The sequence below is a fragment of the Rhinolophus ferrumequinum genome, chromosome 8 (genome assembly GCF_004115265.2).
Source record: "Rhinolophus ferrumequinum isolate MPI-CBG mRhiFer1 chromosome 8, mRhiFer1_v1.p, whole genome shotgun sequence".
Taxonomy (NCBI): domain Eukaryota; kingdom Metazoa; phylum Chordata; class Mammalia; order Chiroptera; family Rhinolophidae; genus Rhinolophus; species Rhinolophus ferrumequinum.
The window spans coordinates 57,222,041-57,242,777 of NC_046291.1; the positions used below are offsets into that span (position 1 = coordinate 57,222,041).

General features: G+C 34.0%; 1 protein-coding gene across 4 annotated transcripts in view; it reads left to right on the top strand.

The window, feature by feature from the left end:
* The window catches only part of LOC117026204 (sodium channel protein type 1 subunit alpha), a 131,796-nt gene that overhangs the window by 71,508 nt on the left and 39,551 nt on the right, over window positions 1-20,737 (top strand). For 3 of the 4 annotated variants that reach the window (XM_033112799.1, XM_033112800.1, XM_033112801.1), the window contains 14 exons: window positions 204-322; window positions 2,454-2,543; window positions 4,152-4,280; window positions 5,975-6,066; window positions 6,962-7,231; window positions 10,161-10,224; window positions 10,973-11,114; window positions 11,767-11,973; window positions 13,449-13,733; window positions 14,710-15,090; window positions 16,363-16,495; window positions 17,305-17,543; window positions 18,842-19,015; window positions 19,986-20,342. In XM_033112799.1, coding sequence (XP_032968690.1) covers window positions 204-322; window positions 2,454-2,543; window positions 4,152-4,280; window positions 5,975-6,066; window positions 6,962-7,231; window positions 10,161-10,224; window positions 10,973-11,114; window positions 11,767-11,973; window positions 13,449-13,733; window positions 14,710-15,090; window positions 16,363-16,495; window positions 17,305-17,543; window positions 18,842-19,015; window positions 19,986-20,342 — 2,682 coding nt within the window. The remainder of the gene's footprint in view (window positions 1-203; window positions 323-2,453; window positions 2,544-4,151; window positions 4,281-5,974; window positions 6,067-6,961; window positions 7,232-10,160; window positions 10,225-10,972; window positions 11,115-11,766; window positions 11,974-13,448; window positions 13,734-14,709; window positions 15,091-16,362; window positions 16,496-17,304; window positions 17,544-18,841; window positions 19,016-19,985; window positions 20,343-20,737) is intronic. The other variant, XM_033112802.1, reaches the window with a different exon arrangement.

A 20,737-nucleotide genomic window follows, 5' to 3' on the forward strand; every position in this document is an offset into this window, starting at 1 on the left:
AATTGCAGGTAAGTGTCAGGTAAAAGGTAAGTGATACCATCGGATGTCCTCTCTAGTTCATAAGAGTTCTAGTGACAGTTTGTGTTCACGGTGCACATCAAAAGTTGCAACATTGGAATGATTCGTTATGACAACAGAAAGTAGGCAATAGAGTTCAAATGGTTTATACTTTTATACTTCTATGTTGTGTTCCTATCTTACAGACGTTTATAGTATTGAATAAAGGGAAGGCCATCTTCCGGTTCAGTGCCACCTCTGCCCTGTACATTTTAACTCCCTTCAATCCTCTTAGGAAAATAGCTATTAAGATTTTGGTACATTCATATCCTTTTCAAGTGATCAATATTAATTTTTTTGTACATAATTTATAAGTGCTTTGTAGCTAAATATAAAATTAAGGTGGGAAATATCCATATTTTAGGGCTTTCATCACTCTCATTTTGTATCTTCTTTTTTCATATAAACCTTTTTTTAATGTTTGCTAATCACATAGATGTCACTGAAAATTACAGTCTTTAACATTATGTAAATATTATGTATATATATTAAATATATCTCAAATATATCTTATATATCAAAGTCTTTAACATTTTATATATATATGCATATATATATATATCTTTCTAAAATTGCTTGTATGTATCGAGTCATACAAATCTAGTGTAAGATAACCATATTTATCTTTACCATCTTTTTACAAAGTTTGTGATTATCTAAAATTTGCAGTGAATAATGCTATAATAATAAAGAAGTATACTTCCAGAAACAAGATTAGACATCTCTATAATATCAAGCATTTTGATGTAATTGAGAATAAAACTTTAAACATATTTTCCATGGGAGAATGTTAGGGGGCTTTGGCCAACACTTACTTAACTCTGGAACTTTCCTAATGAAATTTGTGAAGACAGTATTGGAATATTGGTTGAATTTCAAATTTAAATCACTGCATTATGATTCTGCCATGCAGAACTGATTGCTTAGTAAAGATTCTAGAAGTTAATGAAAGAAGCTGAGATTATATATATTTCTAAATGGTCTTTAGGGCTTTGGCTTTGCGTTTCCCACTGGCGTTAAAAAAAAAAATACTGCAACTAAATTCATCTGTTTATATTCATTGGCAAAAACTTCATATCTGATTATGCTTCATTTGGTGGCTTTGGCATTAATAAATAAAGAAATACTTTTGTAATGATGATGAACTCATACTACCTTATTTAAAAAAAAAAAAGGTTTCCAAAATGTAAAAGTCCATTCTATTTTTAAACTGACAGCAAGAGATTCCTTAGTGGCATAAATATGCTATTTCTAACATTAAAAGATTTGAAATATAAAAAAATCATATGTTCAGCATTTTTATATTTGTGGAGGTTTCCTTATCCTAGTTTGTGTTCCTAGTGCCATCATGTGGTCATTTGATGAAAACTTTCTTTTTACTTATGGAAAATTTTGTTTTTGGCAATAAACTGTAGTGGAACTATTGGAAGTGAAGGCAGGAACCTGTGTTCAAGTCCTCATCCAAGCTATCTAATTTCTCTAAGGCTTAGGCCTTACATCTCTGATTTCTAAAATATAGTGATTAGACTAGTTGCTTTTCTAGGTTCAGCTCCACGATTCTGTTATGTCTTAGTCGTTTGTTTTAGCTAACACTTGGATCATGTCTACTAATATCCAGGTCTGTTCCAAGTACTTCACACCTATTAACTCATTTATCCTGCACCTAAAACTGATGAGATCTATGCTTGATTAGGGCTATACAAAAATTAGCTCCATTGTATAAAAGTCAGTGGAGACACAAAAAGATTCAGTGGCATGGAAAAGCTGAGTGACTTATCCACGACCACTTTTATGTTGAATTTTAATTACACTCACATCATGTTAAGTCTTAGCCTTCAAGAATATTCACTTTTAATCGTATCCAATGCTGCTACACTTGTACAAACTCAGTCAAAGTTGAGGAACCTGACACCTAGCAGCATGCTGCACTTTGCACGTATTTTTGTTAATATATTGAACTGTAGTGTATAATATGTATTTAAGAATTACAATGTTGCAGATATGTACCTTCTTCAACAATTTACTATTTTAATCACCTGAATGAGTTCAAGCCAATGCTTTCTGCTCAAAAACTGTATGACTCTAGTTTTCCCACTGAAGTTCTCTAGATGGTAAATATACTGATTTAATAATAGTAACAAAAGCAACACTTTGTATTTACATAAAGCTTTCTTGTACATGATTTCATTTAATCTATACCGTTACTCTGTGAGGATGATATTATTAACGACATTTTACTGATGATAAAACAAATTTACAGAGGTTAGCTGACTTGCCTACAGTGTATTTATCATTGAGTCCTGACTAAACTGTAGTTTGAGGTTTTTGATGTTATTTTTATATAATACAATACATGGATTTGGATTTCTTGTGTGTGTTCCTTAACAATAACCCACATTATTCAGCATGCTAATTATGTGCACTATTTTGACAAACTGTGTGTTTATGACAATGAGTAATCCTCCCGACTGGACAAAGAATGTAGAGTAAGTTCAACTTATATTTGAAACCACCTAGTGTGTGAGTATATATATGTAAGATAGATAGATAGATAGATAGATAGATAGATAGATAGATAGATAGCTGATAGATATAAATAGATTTATAGTCATATAGACATATATACATTTGTATTTAGGATTTTGAAACTATGTTTCACTGCACCTTCTAAATAAAAACTGAAGAGCATTTTAATTAAGGCTATTTCTAGACATGATTACAAAGCAGGAAGACAAAACTCATTGATCCTCAGGCCTGCTGGTGTTGGATCTAATATCTCTCCTTCACCTGCACTTGGTGGTTACTAGAAGTCCATCATTCTTGGACACGCACCACTTTTCCTTTAGGATCTACAGTGACCAAAGCAAATGGGATGAAAGCAACTGTGGAAAAGAGCCAATATGGTAGACCTTGGTTCCAGTTAAATTCCAGATGACTTCAGTTAAGAGTTTACGGGGGCAAGTGATACACACCATACAAAGACAATGTTGAGTCTCACAAAGTTGTCCCTTCCATCGGGCATGTCCACTTCATGTCAGGCTTGTATCAATTTCAAGCACAGTCACCAAAAAATTCGCTGAAAAAAAATCCCAAAAGTTGGGATTTTAGAACTTGAACGTTCAGTGGGCTGAAGGCCAAACCAACTGAGGTGAAAGTTAGGGTAACATTTTCAGAAACTGACTACATTGATGGGCTCTGTTCTGGGGTACCTCTGAGGGCAGAGGGTTCAGATTTGTCATAAGAACTGTTGTTGCTGCCCACGCTGCCCGTGGTAACCACTATTGCTCTGTGGCTGCTGACCCTTAAAATAATGACCCCGAATGTATTCCCAAGAACCTCTTCCATTCTTGGATACTTACAGACTGGAACCAGTCAGAAAAGGGACAAAGATTATGAAGGAAATAGAACTTATATACAAATAATTCCTGAAGTTAACATGTGAAGCCCACAGGTTTTACGTCACTATAGTTTCTGTGATTTTTGTTCTCCCAACTTCTGAACAGAAGATTTAAACTTCACAAAGTTTCGGAATTAGCCCCATATTTTATGCTAAATACAAATTTCACCTCTTGTGACTCTAGAATTATCCACTTTGATGTCAACAAAATCCTTTTTCCAAGGAAGTTAATCTGTCCCAGCCATGGAAACGGGGAAATGTCAAACTTGCTAATTTGTCAGTGTTCTCTCATTTATAAAACATGGTTGAAATTTAGTTTTCTACTTTCTAAAGGAAAATAATTTTATGCTTCTGCAATATTATTGATTGGCCACTCCATCACGTGAAGGTACTAGATAATTCTCAGGAGGCTTTATTCATTTACGTCAATACTAAGACATTTCAGGTAGTAGCTACCTAGACTTCATACAGCATGTATTTCTCACTCAGCTCTCAGGACACTTTAAAAACAACTCTTCGTGTGTTAGGGAGTTGAATTTAAATTTAGGGTTATGTTCTATTTCCATGAAAATAACATCAGCCTGCTTTGATTTCTTATATAATGTTTATGTATTCCACTGACAAAATAATAAGAAATTGATGATACGCTATGAAAAAAATTATTACTTTATTAATTTATTTTGGATACTTGTTCCAGATACACCTTCACAGGAATATATACTTTTGAATCACTTATAAAAATTATTGCGAGGGGCTTCTGTGTAGAAGATTTTACTTTCCTTCGGGACCCATGGAACTGGCTCGACTTTACTGTCATTACATTTGCGTAAGTGCCTTTTTGAAGCTTCAAAAGTGATGGTTTGATTTTGTATGAATGCTTATGCTTTGAAAGAATAAGTTTGCTTTAACTGTAGAATATTTTGGTGTGATTTATATGTTTAAGCTTCGGATTTTAATTTAGCACCACAGAGGTCAAAGTGGCATTTCGCTTTGGCATAAAGGCGAAATGGTGCAGTGGTTGAAGTTACAATTTTCACATGTAACATCTGTCAGCAAATTTCATACGTGCTGCTTTTTCAAAACACACACACACACATACACCCTATGAAAGCACAAGTGTATTCATAATGCATCTGTGAAAATGGCTTTTTAAAATTACAGCCACAACCAACTCTGCTGGTGGCACAAACTTTCATTGACCTTATCCATAGTATGTACTCTCTCCATCTTCTTTGATTACTTTAGGAGCATAATAGAAAATAAGCACCTACTGAACATTCTGACAAATTAAACTAATAGGAAAAATAAGGCATTTAAGTATGTAGTTAATATGAAATTACTCCATCAGCAAATTAATTTTAAGACTTATAAACAGACATACTCTTTTGGCAACTTCCTATTTCTAAACTGATTCTTTTTCTTTCCTCCTCTCTTCTTTCCTATTATAATTTTCTTCATCTCTTTCTTTACCCTCAGCATAAACCTTCTTATCCTTATCTCCTTTCCAGATACATTCAGTAATGTGCCCAGTTTCTGCATCCCTGTCCTTTTTTTGCTCTAGTGGTAAACTTCCCCAAGAAAGAAGAGACTCAGGAAAGTAATAGAAGCAAATTCAGGAGTAGGTGAAATCAGAATGTGGAGGAAAGTGGTCCAGCACCATGTGCTCTCCTCATCCCTTCAACAGCTAACCTTTTTGGCCTCTGACAGGTGTTATGGGATGGACAGGAGGAGAAGAACAGCTGATACACACAGGTCCAAATGCTGCCTGTCTCCTCGTAATTCCTTTTCTAGTCAGGAGAAGCCAATTAGTCGCCTTTCCCTCTGGCCACAGTTCAAAAAAAGGCATGTTGGGACTAATGTTTTTTGTAAAGAATAAAATAGCAGTAATGGCAGAGGCATCATTGAGCCCCCATAAAATATTGTCCTTAATTTGTCTAACTTTCACTTAAGAGTTGCACGAGGGAAAATTTATCGTGTACAGATAGTCAGTAAGGCAAGCAGCTTTTTCATGCTTAAGATTCTCTTGGACGATTTCATGCATTATTTTTTTCTAACTGAAACTATGGCCAGGATTTATTTTCTTTTTGCTTAATACTCCTGAGTTACACATGATGTTGGTTGTATTGCTTTTCAGAATGGCAACAGGATTGTACTTTATGAAGTTTACATCTAGTTAATGTGAGTAAAGAAAACAATACCAATAGACGCTAATGTCTAAATTGCTACTTACAAAATGATCATTTAAAATCTCCAAGAAGGTCTTTATAAAAGACCCAAGAAAATAATATAAATCCTGCTTAAATCTTGAATAACTCTGATTTAATTCTACAGGTATGTAACAGAATTTGTAAGCCTAGGCAATTTTTCAGCTCTTCGAACTTTCAGAGTCTTGAGAGCTTTGAAAACTATTTCTGTAATTACAGGTAAGAAGTGATTAGTGAAAAACATAAGGCTCCTTGTACCTACAGCTCTTTCTTTGTATCTTGTTATTGTGTTTGTGTGTGAACTCCCTTATTACAGATATGTGACAGAGTTTGTGGACCTGGGCAATGTCTCAGCGTTGAGAACATTCCGAGTTCTCCGAGCACTGAAAACAATTTCAGTCATTCCAGGTGAGAGCTAAGTTAAACACTACGGCTAATCCATCGTGTTTTTTTCAGTAATGACTTCTTTGCTTGACATTCAGGATCACAGAAAATCAGGAACTATGATAATCAAAATAATTTAAAATAATGATAGCCAAAATCAGGTGTTTCAAAGAAAATGATTGTTATTATTTGGACAAAAGTTTTTATGGTCTCACATTTTTTGTCAGCCTTGGAGTTTAACAATTTCTTGCATGAGACACTGTAACATACAGTCCGTGTATTTTTTTTTCCTTCTTAACAGTTGTATCAAGGAGTTGTTTCCTATTGAATATGTACCAATCTGTAATTTCTTGTTCATTTTAGGCATTGATGACTATGTCTATACAATGTAACCTTAATATTGCTTTACAAGACAAAGGATTAAGATAATAAAGAATAACATGAGTCTTGTAGAGGATTTCTTTTCTTCAAGTCCATTATACTCCAAACCACCTCCAGTTTTATAGCAAAATCTTTCTTAATTAGAAGTAGGAATTCAAAAACATTTATTCACATAATTTGTTACAAAAATGACAACTGAAAGTATGTCAGTTTTATAGCAATGAAAATTGTGGAGCAAGTTTCATTAGCAAAAAAAAGAAATACAAGCTCCTTTCATTGATATAGACATGATGAAGACCATGAACCGCCCGTGTTTTCTCCCAACATAATGGGATACGGATCTTCCTTTCATTGTTTGGATCATTGCGTATCTGGAGTTCGTCTCCATTAGCCCTTCAGCCTACCATAAAGGGTTGCTCTTCCACAAGCATTGCAGTCATTTTCAGACTTATGCATGGAATGTTTTCAAGAAAATTGTGTAAGGTTTTGTTATTTCAGGTGTTCTAAGTCTTAATAGTAACAATATCCTTTCCTTCAGGCCTGAAGACCATTGTGGGGGCCCTGATCCAGTCTGTGAAGAAGCTCTCGGATGTCATGATCCTGACTGTGTTCTGTCTGAGCGTGTTCGCGCTGATCGGGCTGCAGCTCTTCATGGGCAACCTGCGGAATAAGTGTGTGCTATGGCCCCCCACCAACTCCTCCCTGGAGGAGCACAGTATAGAGAAGAATATAACTATGGATTACAATGGCACACTTGTGAACGAAACTGTCATTGAGTTTGACTGGAAATCATATATTCAAGATTCAAGTAAGAATTACTGTTGTATAGATTCAGCTTTTCAATGTTGATCTGCCTTCCATTTAGGCATGGGTATTTTCTTCAATGGTTGCATGACAGGTTATAATCTATTAATCATCATCTCAATGGTTTACACATCCCTTTAATTATTTTATTGATAACGATTCTAATTTTGACTCCTAAATGGCATCTTCTGTTGTATCATCAAATGGGAGGCTGAAGAATTCAGCTACAAAGAAATTTTCCTAGGATCTTTGGGTGCTGTCCATTCTTGTGATAATTGAGACAATTAAATAATATAATATGTTCTAAAGCCATATGTGAACTCTAAAGTACTATGCAACTATAACCCATTGAACACTAATTACAGCATGCCTTTCTGTACTAGAGACTTACAGGATGTGAGGAAAATAATGGTCATGACACATGGCTTCAGAGTGCTTATAGTTCAATAGGTTATTTTAATTGTCATTTTATGAAATCAAGTGAGACCTAATGGTAAACATATTCTTATATTTATAGAATAAAAATTAAAAGTAGTATTACATCAAAGAGAAGGTAATTAAAGTCAACTAAGATTTAGGAGAGAGTAATGAAAATGTCAGATAAATCAGTAAAGTTATGGGACAGTTTATTTTTATTTCAGGACTTTAGACAAAATAGTCAAATGTTTAAATAGTCTACTCTGGAAGGATGGAAAAATAATTGGCCTAATATTTTTTCTCTTGTTAGAGTGACAATAAAAGAAGGAACGTTTTTGTCTCTTTCTTTTACTTAATTCTAGTATGTGCCAGTAGCAGTATTTCAAAAGCAGAGTAAGAATATTATTCATGGGGAGAGGGAATGTCCTTTTTTAAAGAAAAAATATCAAATATATAAAACTTATACTCTACATGCACTTATATTTAGCTATATGTTTATTATATTAAGGTAATGACCAATATTTAGGAAAAATATCGAAGGAAAAAGAAAACTTAGTGACTGGTTGTGTGGAAAAAGTAGGATTAGTCATAAAAGGTTCCTGAGGTTTGATAATTCTTAAACTAATGATACCATAATAATAATAATAATAAAAACTAATCAGTGTCTTTTTATAGTTGCAGATCTGGAAAATACCTCGGTTGATACAGATTAACTCTTCTATATTAGTGATATGCCCACAAGTAATTTGCCAAAAATTGTAAACCTCTAGATTAAGAAAAATGCTTTGATTAAGAAAAATATGTGTCAAAGCAATGCATGAAATTCTCCTTCTTCACTTCATTTGCCAGTAATTCCACTGCTGTCATCAACTACCTGAAATCTGTTTATTTTTAAAAATCGAATATAAAGGAACTGACTATGAGGATGTCACTTAAGGTTTATTCTCTCCAGTGAAAACTTACTGGATTTCATTTCCTTATATTCAAATTCAAGGATATTTGAGGTCATTTTCAGCTCTACAAACCTGTTTCTTATCATTTTCCCTAATAATATTCCATTTGTTGAAAAAGATTATTTTAAACCAAATGCAAATATAAACAAAGTAGTTTGTCTTTGGAAGTACTAGAAAATTAAATTTATTAAAACTAAAGATAAACGTTATGACTGAAAGTTTTATTTTCTTCAGTTTAAGCTTATATAGATCATTGACTTTAATGGGAAAAACTTCACTTATAAATATCTGATATCAAAAATTAATCCAGAAACGATCATATTCCTTTCACTTTGTTTAATTTTAATTGAAAGTTAAGAAATTATATCTGAATTTTTCTGTCTATGTTCAAAGAAGTAAAGACATTGGAAATGAAAATTGTATTTCCTATTATGTGTTTTTATATCCCTTACGGAACTACACATAGAATACATTTCTCTGAAAATTTAGCATCTAGAAAATATTTCTTCTTAGAAAATCTAAACTTTTAATTCTTAAAACATTTTCTTACAAAACAATTATTTAATTTCATGTGTTTCTTCTTGTCATCCCTTTACTTATTCATTCAATAAACTTTATTTAAAGGCTACTCGGTCCCAAACACTAGTAAAATGGAAATAATTAATGTTTAGATTTTCTTTCAAGGAGAACAATATTTGTAAACAAATAATTGCAATATAGGATAATGGATGTAATAATAATGGAAGTATTACGTTGGTGCAACCGTAATTGCGGTTTATAAGGTTAAAAATAATTGCAAAAACCGCAATTACTTTTGCAACAACCAATATATACATGTTACTGGTATCACAGTGAGAGTTCTCAATTTTGCCAATCTTTAGTGTGAAGGAAGTAGAGGTTATCAAGGAGTAATTCACAGAAGTGATATTTCAACTGGGTATCAAAAGAATCTAAGGAATTTGCCAGAGATGAAAAGCTTTGAGATAATATAATATTTACCTACAGTAATTATTTTAGCTTTAGTATTTAAGATTTTTTTTAATTTCATTTTAGTAACTGACATGATTTATGCATCCTTTACTATAAGCGGCTTATGATATATTCTGACACTTGGTAGAATATATTATAATTAATTATAAACATTTATAAGTAATGTTTAAAAATACAGAAAACCAGAAAAGATATAATCCCTTTATTTTGAAATATGTGACTGATTAGAGAAGGCAAAGAAATTCATATTATTCTTACCTATTTTTACAGAGTGACATTTTTGGTTTTTTATGAGGGTGGTAGAAAAACACTGATACTTTTTAAAATACTATTTTAATACTTGTTGTCATCACTAATTTTATATTTACAAAGAACAAATGCTTTGTATTATTAAGTGTTTAATCCTCTTAATATCATATCTAGTGTTTGGAGGGAGAAGGGGCAAATACCTGTGTCTTTGAAGCATTTAATGCATTTAAATTACTCCAGGAATTCTAAAAGTAGGACCTGATTTTCTTGTACTTATACAAGGTAATGCAAATTTCATCATTTGGCTTTCTTTTTTCTAAACAGGATATCATTATTTTCTGGAGGGTGTTTTAGATGCACTACTATGTGGAAATAGCTCTGATGCAGGGTAAGCCAATAATTTGTGTGTGTTTTTGTATGGGTGTATGAACGCACACATTTTTTACTCCATTTTTTTTTGTGAAAACTAGCAGACAATAGCCAGCTAACTTTATTTATACTAATTTGCTATAATTACGGTTACTTATAAGGTGATAGATTATTTATATATTATGCAAGCATTTATGTTTTCTAAAACCAGAAGTAACTTTAGCTCTAATGTTGTTTTTCTTAGATGAGTGTATGTGAGCCAAGACTCATCTCTGGAGGCTCCATAGTAGGAATAATGAACGAGAGCTATGTTAAAACGCTAATTATCAACAGAAAATAGATTTGTAAAATATTATTAGAAATGCTATTCAATATTTTAATGATGATATCAAGTAGTTTGTAAAATTATGTTAAGTCAAAGATAGGAAATGTATTACTTACATATTTATCATACTTCTATTTCTTTTTTTTTTAATTTTATTTTTTAATTTATTGGGGTGACAATTGTTAGTAAAATTACATAGATTTCAGGTGTGCAATTCTGTATCACATCATCCATAAATCACACTGTGTGTTCACCACCCAGAGTCAGCTCCCCTTCCATCACCATACATTTGATCCCCCTCACCCTCATCCCCCACCCCCCAACCCCCTCATACTTCTATTTCTTGAAATAGCAAATCATCCTGAATATACAATGTTATAAGTATAGCATGCTACCAGAATAAACAGGACTCCTTGCAATACTTTTTTCCCCCTATTTACAGCCAATGTCCAGAAGGATATATGTGTGTGAAAGCTGGTAGAAATCCCAATTATGGCTACACAAGCTTTGATACCTTCAGTTGGGCTTTTTTGTCCCTCTTTCGACTGATGACTCAGGACTTCTGGGAAAATCTTTACCAACTGGTAAGAACCTGAAGAGACACACACTGCATTTAAGTAGAAGTATGTAAGAAAACCAACTTAGTTATGAAATGCAGACCACAGCATAATATAGTGGAAAAAACTGAACTTGAAATCAGGAGATTTAAGTTCCTTTATCCTATTAATTCCAACACATATTAAGCATAGTGGTGCCAGGGACAGTGATTCTCTGTCATTTCCCCTTCACTCAAAAACCTACTTCCCACTCTTCCCAGACACAAGTCTTGCCAGACAGAAGACACATCTTTTCCCCATCTAACCCCTCAAGTATTATCTCTCAGGTGGCAGCTAATAAAAATAAATAAGCAGGTATAGAAAGATGACTTTGGTCTCTTCCTTGACTTTCATCAAAACTCAGGTCTTTGATGGAAATCTCCACGGTATTCTACTTTACTCTCTTTTATTCTTGGTAAATCCAAGAATTCCCAACTAGAAATAAGAACGTAAATGTATGAGTTAGGGGAAAAGGAAGAGGCTGAGGTTAAAAAAACAAACCAAGAAGTAGTAGGGGGTCTGACATCATAATTATTGTTTATTATAGGGTCCTATAAGATAAACAAGTCAGTTGAAAGTTGAAGCTACCTGTTAGATAAATAATATTGAAAAACTAATTCTGATGTGTTCTTGTTTCCAGACATTACGTGCTGCTGGCAAAACATACATGATATTTTTTGTGCTCGTCATTTTCTTGGGCTCATTCTATCTCATAAATTTGATCCTGGCTGTGGTGGCCATGGCCTATGAGGAACAGAATCAGGCCACCATGGAAGAAGCAGAACAGAAAGAGGCTGAATTTCAGCAGATGCTCGAACAGCTTAAAAAGCAACAGGAGGCAGCGCAGGTAAATTCATCAAGTCAAATATGTCCTATCTCATGGTATTTTCCTTTTTTATTGTTTTGGTTGTTACAAAATACTGGAGAGAAAGTGAGAGACAGATAATTGTTTGTACTTGAGAGAAGTTGATAGAATGGGGGATTAGTAAAGACTTCCACATTTTGATCATTTATAGATCATTAAGTTTAATTATTCTAAGATGTTTAAGCTATTGACCACAATAGAACTCTCTCATGCTATTAATAAAAAGGAAAATGTGATTTTGGAATCTTCTCAAGTGAAAAACTTTTATTGAACGAATATACTGGCATTAGGCGAAAATCCTAAGAAATTATCTTTTCTTACTAAAAAAAAAATGTTGATTATTATATTTAAAAAGTTCACCTGGTTCTTAGAAGATAGTCTATTCCTTTCTTTAACCAAATATATATTAGCTTTAACGTGGTTGCTCAGTTGCCTTTCTTACATAAATAAGGAAGTCATCAAATAATACAGTGTTCTCTGATATAGCAATGTCCGAGAGGCATATGAAAGTTATCAATTTTATAGAGATCAAGTAACCTAAGGATTACTTTTTCTTATAGTGAGGTGTTTGTATGCACAGTACAATAAAATGCCTTTCCTCTCACTTCCATTTTTCTTAACTCTAATAGTTTACCATACAAACCCATTGTCTTTACTGAAGTTGTTTGGAGAATATTAATTTATTTGCAGGAGACACTGTATTTGAAGGTACTCTGTGGACAATAATAATAATAAAAAATTGGCAACTTAATACCAGTAGAAGCTGTGATCAGAAACGCTGTTTCCATCCCCTGTCCATGTGACGAGCACCAACCAGTGCCGAGCTGAAGAAGCTGGGGATGGTATTTGGAGAACTGAATGCCTTGTCTTGCTTAGCAGAAACTACTGACCCTCCCTTCTCCAGTCTTCTAGATAGAATATTATGGATGGGAGAGGAAGGAATTTTATCACCTTCCATAAATTTGATTGATAATATTTTGAGAGTATTGGACAATCAAGTTTCAATAACTGGAGAGAGGACCTCGGCTCTTTACCTCATTCCTTATACATTTGGATTTGCCCTCACGTACCTCATCAGCTTTTCTTCCATGTCCCAGTTTCTTCTCCAGAGGAAAAAAGAGAGTGTTAAGTAAATTCCAACTTTTGAGTATATCAAATCCCAAAAAGTAGCACAAATTTCTGTTTTTGTTGATGCCTGATGGATCCTTTTGAATATGTTGTCTGTAGAGCGTAATACACAATCAATGTTAATACAGAGAAAACCAAATTAACTCTGAAAGGCTTCAATTGGTGAAAAGAAAAAAAATCTTTCTTACACTTGCAGAGCTTTTTCTATGTAGGATCAGCTTAAGTCAGCTAAATGTATTTTTAAAATGCCATGCAAATACTTGAGCCATTTTATAAAAAGATAAAAATCTTCTCTAGTGCCATGCTAAAACCATTTCTCCTCCATGTAGCAGGCCGCAGCTATAACTGCCTCAGAGCATTCTAGAGAACACAGTGCAGCAGGCGGGCTCTCAGACAGCTCATCTGAAGCCTCCAAATTGAGTTCCAAAAGTGCTAAGGAAAGAAGAAATCGGAGAAAGAAAAGAAAACAGAAAGAGCAGTCTGGTGGGGAAGAGAAAGATGAGGATGAATTCCATAAATCTGAGTCTGAAGACAGCATCAGGAGGAAAGGATTTCGCTTCTCTATCGAAGGGAACCGCTTGACATATGAAAAGAGGTACTCCTCCCCACACCAGGTACGGTACCACGGAGTTAAATGACGCATGGATGAAGATTAGAATCCTAAAGACGGGGAGAATTAAATCAGACTTATGAATTTTCATCAACTGAATTGACTGCTGTGTTTATTATATTTAAACCTGTTCTTTCTTCACATAGTTATGAGAATATTTTACTCCACATATTTGTAAATTAATGGGTTGGTATAGTTGAGACAACAGTTATAGGTTGAAAGTCAGGCGATGGATTCTCATCCTGACACTGCCTGCTGGTACTTGTAACTAATGACATTAAATCTATCTGGTCCTCAGCCTTTTAGATGAAAAAAAAATTAAATTTAAATTTAAAAAAAGGTAATGGGACTAATTGATCCCATTACGTCTTTTTGGTGATTTCATGTTGTTGGTTTTTTTTTTACCCCCTAACTTTTTAACAGTCATGTGTGTTTCTGAAAATATTAGTCATGGTGTGCTTAACTGAAAAGCTCATTACTCTTAATTTCAAGTTCTAACAACACTGTTCCTTATAGATGAAACAGATATAATAATTAATTTAAGTGATTTTAGAAAGATGGACTAAAACAATTGTGAAGAGCATTGAAATTCCTTGGAAAGAAAGAGCAAAGAAAACAAATGTGGCCTTATTATGGCCATACTACTATGTTTATCAAATGTTTACAATATCTATAGTAATGTATTAAGGATGTTTCTTTTTGAACTTGAAAAATGGTGGTTCAGGGCTTTGTTTTTCAGTATCTTTAAGTTGTGATCTATCTCCCCATTCATTAATCTCATGGGCTGGAAACCCCTCTTTTAAAACTAATTTAACTTAATCGAATACACATAGAGCGAGAGTGTTGATCGAAAGAATAAATTACATTCTGTTATGAATGTTGAAATCTCCTTCAACTTAATCTTGCAAAATACATGTAAAATGGCTATATTAATGTGATTTTGCCTTTTTTTTTTTTTTTTTTTGGTTTCAACCTGTTAGTCTTTGTTGAGCATCCGTGGCTCCCTATTTTCTCCAAGGCGAAATAGCAGAACGAGCCTTTTCAGCTTTAGAGGGCGAGCAAAGGATGTGGGATCAGAAAATGACTTTGCTGATGATGAGCACAGCACCTTTGAGGATAATGAGAGCCGGAGAGATTCCTTGTTTGTGCCCCGACGACATGGAGAGCGTCGCAACAGTAACCTAAGTCAGACCAGTCGGTCGTCCCGGATGCTGGCAATGTGTCCAGCAAATGGGAAGATGCACAGCACTGTGGACTGCAATGGTGTGGTTTCCTTGGTTGGTGGACCTTCGGTTCCTACATCGCCTGTTGGACAGCTTCTGCCAGAGGTGATAATAGATAAGCCAGCTACTGATGACAATGTAAGAAAGTTTTAAATAGTTCAGGCATGGCTGGCCCATTATTGCTGCACCAGCCAGTGTTTCTACAGAATGGAACCCCTTGAGAATGAGTCCTGGATGGTCAAGCTGTGAATGCAACTGCATCTTGTAATACTTTTAATAAACTAACCAACTAAAACTTAAAGCCTCAACCCTCTCTTGCATAATACCCGGATGCATTTACTTACTACACATGCAAAGGCTAAATTAGACACAAAAATAAATTACTGCCTCCAGTTGGAGGATTTGCTATATACCCATGCTGAACTTAGGTAGCAGGACATCCAAAGCCCTGGTGTAAAAGTAAATGAATGATGTCTATATTTAAGTGTAAAGGGTGTATAATAAATCTTTCCAACAGATTCTTCAATATATCCTTGCTGTAGTTTAGAAGATTTTCAGGAACACTGTGCCTAACTAGATAGAGCTTCATTGTTATCTTAAAATTTCTAGTACTCATATTTGTCTAACTAAAAAAAAAAAAAAAAAAAAATGCTGATATAGGTCTTCTCAAAACGAATCTAAATATCTAAATGAAAAGAAACAAATTATAAATACAGACAGGTAAAAGAATTGTCTGTGTACAAAGATATGATATGTGTTTCTGATGTATACCGAGATGAGGAGTTTCTAAACACATGCTGCCTCTTATTAGACTGTTAACTCACCTGGAAGTATATCAGCATGTTGAGGCATGACTAAATCAGAATTAGATGACTTATTGCTTTGGTACCCTGGATGAAACTGTTGTCCATGCAGCATGTGTGTGTGTTTCTTTTTAACATACAGTTTGTGTTGTCAATGACCATCTATGTCTTGTGTCCAGAAAATGAGATGGCAGCTACATGTGTTGTAATCATTTGTATTTCTTTAAAAATAAGTGGCTACCTTCTCAAAATAAAATGCCTTGACCATTAATATGACATTTCAACTTGTTAGTTTTCAACTATTAGTTCCTAAATTAAGGATAACTGTTAAATATGTCTTTCAAGAAATTCATCAATTATATCATCTCATAAAATTATGAAATCAGAAAGAAGGTTAAAAAAACTCAGTGTTTGCTGTATGGCTAAATGATTGACAGTTTGGATATTCCAGGTTAATGATACAATAAGTCCTCAATATCTGCCATCACCAATTAAATATGAAAGTGCATGATGCATGTGTTTCATGAAATTCACTGTGTCACATTTACTTGTTTGCTTATCATATTGGTCAAGTTCATTATTTAATACATTAGCATTTTCTTTACAGGGGACAACCACTGAAACTGAAATGAGAAAAAGAAGGTCAAGTTCTTTCCATGTTTCCATGGACTTTCTAGAAGATCCTTCCCAAAGGCAAAGAGCAATGAGTATAGCCAGCATTTTAACAAATACAGTAGAAGGTTTGTAATAAATTCCATTTCCGTTTCAATTATTTTTATTAAACTTATCTTTTTTGAAGCAAATACCTGTCTTTGTGAGTTGGAAACAGTATTTTCTAAAGAGAATATAAGAGGCCTTGTTTAAGAGATTTTTTTATTATACCTACTCATATATTCCAGGAGCTTTTAAAGTTATTAAAATTCAGTGATATTGGAATTCTAATGAATGTTTTCCTGTCTGTGGCAAGTCCTTGAAAATGCAGAATGAGCTTTTCTATTAGAGGTTTCTAATCCCACTAGTCATAGTGATCCTCTGTTCTGTTCCTTTTAGCTTAGGACTTCCGACATCAACCTAAATACTCTCAAGATTGGAGGAGAAGAGTAGGTTATTTTTGCAAAATAGAAACAAATTAAAAAGATGATTCTTAGCTCAAGTTGATCCCTCCCCTATCTCTTATAACCTGAGGATGATATCTTAGCCAGACATAAACACAGAATTACACACAGTATCTGCACTTCTCCAACAGATGTTTCTACTGAGACTTCATTTAAAAGATCATTCACTTAAGGCCAAGTGCTGAGCCATATTATCAATGCATTTAAGAAAAAAATCTATTCTTTGCTATCTCGGTTTTATGTGTATTTCTGAAGAAATATCTTTGGCAGTCTAAAAAGTAAATACAGTTTGTTTGTTTTCAAATACAAAAGAGGTTGACTTTGTAGCAAATGGAAAGTGTTGATTACTGAGAAGAAGTCTAGTGGATCTGAAATAAATAAGTATATATGTGTATAAAATATATCTTTTGGTGGTTCTTATTTTTTTAATATAGAGCTTGAAGAATCCAGGCAGAAATGCCCACCATGTTGGTATAAATTTGCCAACATATTCTTAATCTGGGACTGTTCACCATATTGGTTAAAAGTGAAACATATTGTCAACCTTGTTGTTATGGACCCATTTGTTGACCTGGCCATCACCATCTGTATTGTCTTAAATACTCTTTTCATGGCCATGGAACACTATCCAATGACGGATCAGTTCAATCATGTTCTTACAGTAGGAAACTTGGTAAGCATATTGGAAGGTAAATGTGTTCAGTCTTCAAAATTTTTGTTTGAGAAACTATTTACATTTAATAGCTTATAGGAGTCTTTCTACTACACTTCCTACCTCCTGGTTCCCAAAAGATGGAAATTATATTGAGCTGGCTACATCATACTTTTTGCCAACAATAATAGCTCTTAATGTAAAAGCAAAAACTGAGAAAGAGAGCAATAGTCAATACTGATATTTATAACTTTGTCAATATGCAGAACCAGTTGAAGGACACACTTTTTGAAATGGCATTATCACAGTTCCCCTACTTGTAGAAGGTTAAAATAAAATTGTAAACCTTTTTTATTTTGCTTAGTCATCATCACTTAAGCAATAATTTAACATCTCAAAAATGTCTCCAGCTTTTCACTTCCAACATCTAGGTAGGACATGGATTGTTTTGTCCAACTATTCTACATCAAAACTATAAAATATTGAAAATCTCCAGTGCATTTTCTGTATTATATGATTAGCAAGGCCATTTTTGGTGAAGGTTGCCACTTCTTTCTCTTCTTTGCTTAAAAAACATAAATTATTAAAGTGTCAGTTAACTCAACTTGGAATATTAGCTTTTATTTGCTGAAAGAAAGAGGTCTCTAAAGTAATACATGCATTTTCTGTAGTATTTGTTTTGAGGTTTAGGATTTTTGATGGTAAAAAGCAAAACTTATAAAACATCCTGCATTATAGTACTTATATTTTTACAGCTCTAGTGTTTATTTATACTGTGGAAGTAAATTTATTTTTTCATGTGCATAACAAATTGATAATAGTGATGCACATATAATAATAATACACGTGTATAATAACTATCTGATCTGAGAGAAATGGGAGTAAGCTTATAGATAAACAAAGCAGTTCGTGGGCAAAGTCTTGTCAGTACCTGTGCTGTATAAAGTCTGGAGGAAAGGCAGTTCTATATAATGGGAAGAACACTGATTTAAAATTGATTTGCACTCAAATCCTAGTCTGCCATGTTCAACTTGTATGATATCAGGCAAGTCATTGAACCCATGTGAAGTCCTCTTTCCTCATCAGTAAATTAATAATTATAGTACCTATATTAGCCACTTGATAAAGTCCTATGAGGATAAAATGAAATTATCTTTTTGAGAGCCTTTCATCAACTATACATTACTGTACAAATGTAAGCTAGTAATAGAATCATTATGGGAAAAATAGGATAAACATTTCATTCCAAGAGCAAATACTGTGTCATTCTACTTTTATCATTATCTGATGGAATTAGAGTAATTTTGTTTTGATCTTAGGTTTTCACTGGGATCTTTACAGCTGAAATGTTTCTGAAAGTTATTGCCATGGATCCTTACTATTATTTCCAAGAAGGCTGGAATATCTTTGATGGTTTCATTGTGACGCTTAGCCTGGTAGAACTTGGCCTCTCCAATGTGGAAGGATTATCAGTTCTCCGTTCATTTCGATTGGTAAAAACACAAAACAACAGCAAAACAACATGTCCACAATCAGGGTTTTTGCATAGCACTGTCGTAGGTTTGACCACACAACCATTAGCATTTTAAGTTTTTGTGCAACATTCACATTGCCAAAAACTGTTCATAAATGGGTAAAGTTATCCCCACTTATTTCGAAAACCTTTATTGCAAAAGGCATAGTCATGTAAAGCTTAATATATTTCTCAGTTACCATTCTGACTATTGTTTCTAGAGATGACTATAGTTAATATTTCTGGATCTATGAAAATATTTTTAATGAAAATGTATCACATTTTAGTAGTAACTTGAAAATATAATAGCCCTTTGTAGTGGTAAATGACAACCAGATACTAGATGTACATCCAGAAACTTTTCCTAATTCTACATCTGGAAAATATGCTCCTTCCCAAAATCAGAGAAGAGAAATCTCTAGGATTACTTAACATGCCCATTGATTCCCATATATGTTCTTGCAAATCAGGGAAAGAATTATAATTATGGGAAATATTCCAAAATTTTAAACGCAGGCACATCTAGCTATGTCAATGCCCCAAAGGAGCATTCATGAATAATAGACACTTTTCTCCACTTATAGCAGGGCTCACATAAGATTTACTTTGCATACTATTGGTAAATAAATGTCAGCAGAGATCATTTCCATTCAGATGTTAATATTAGTGTCAGACATGGATGTCTTGGAACCTTCACAAAACAAATTAAGTCCAGTTGGACCCCAAGTTATCGTTAAAATTTTACTCCCAGGGAAAATGATCTACACGGTTAGTACATGGAAGAACCAGCTTCATGCTAGAGGGTCCGAAATTAGCCATGAGCCTGAGGGGGTTTAAGGGCAGGGCAGATGTTGTAACAGTTTCAATATTAATTATCATTTCTTGATAAACAATAATATATGTAATACTTTTAACGATCACAAGAATAATATTAATTTTTTATTTTCTAGCTTCGAGTTTTCAAGTTGGCAAAATCTTGGCCAACATTAAATATGCTGATAAAGATCATTGGCAATTCAGTGGGGGCTCTGGGTAACCTCACCTTGGTGTTGGCCATCATCGTCTTCATTTTTGCCGTGGTCGGCATGCAGCTGTTTGGTAAGAGCTACAAAGATTGTGTCTGCAAGATTGCCCAAGACTGTAAGCTCCCACGCTGGCACATGAATGACTTCTTCCACTCTTTCCTGATTGTGTTCCGCGTGCTGTGTGGAGAGTGGATCGAGACCATGTGGGACTGCATGGAGGTCGCCGGTCAAGCCATGTGCCTTACTGTCTTCATGATGGTCATGGTCATTGGGAACCTGGTGGTGTGTACCCATTTAAGATATGTATTTCAGAAATAGATTATGAACATGATAGAATGATGACCATAGTATCCAATACAAAAACTGTAATTAATAATTTAAAAAGTTTCTTACCTTGCATATGCGTATAGTCTCATTTTGACAACACAGCAATATAGCAGAGACCCGACAGCATTTATATTCACCACCACTTCGTCAATCATTTCATCACATTTTATTTGAATGCCAATAGAATATCGTATTGCAGACAGGCCTAATAGGATATGTTGGAAACATTCAGAAATGAAGGAGAAGTCTGAAAACAATTGAGAGAAAGCCCAATCTTACTTGCTAGTACAGGACTAAAAAGTGGCATCTTTAAGTGTTCATAGTGATTTTACCATTTCCTTACCCCTTCG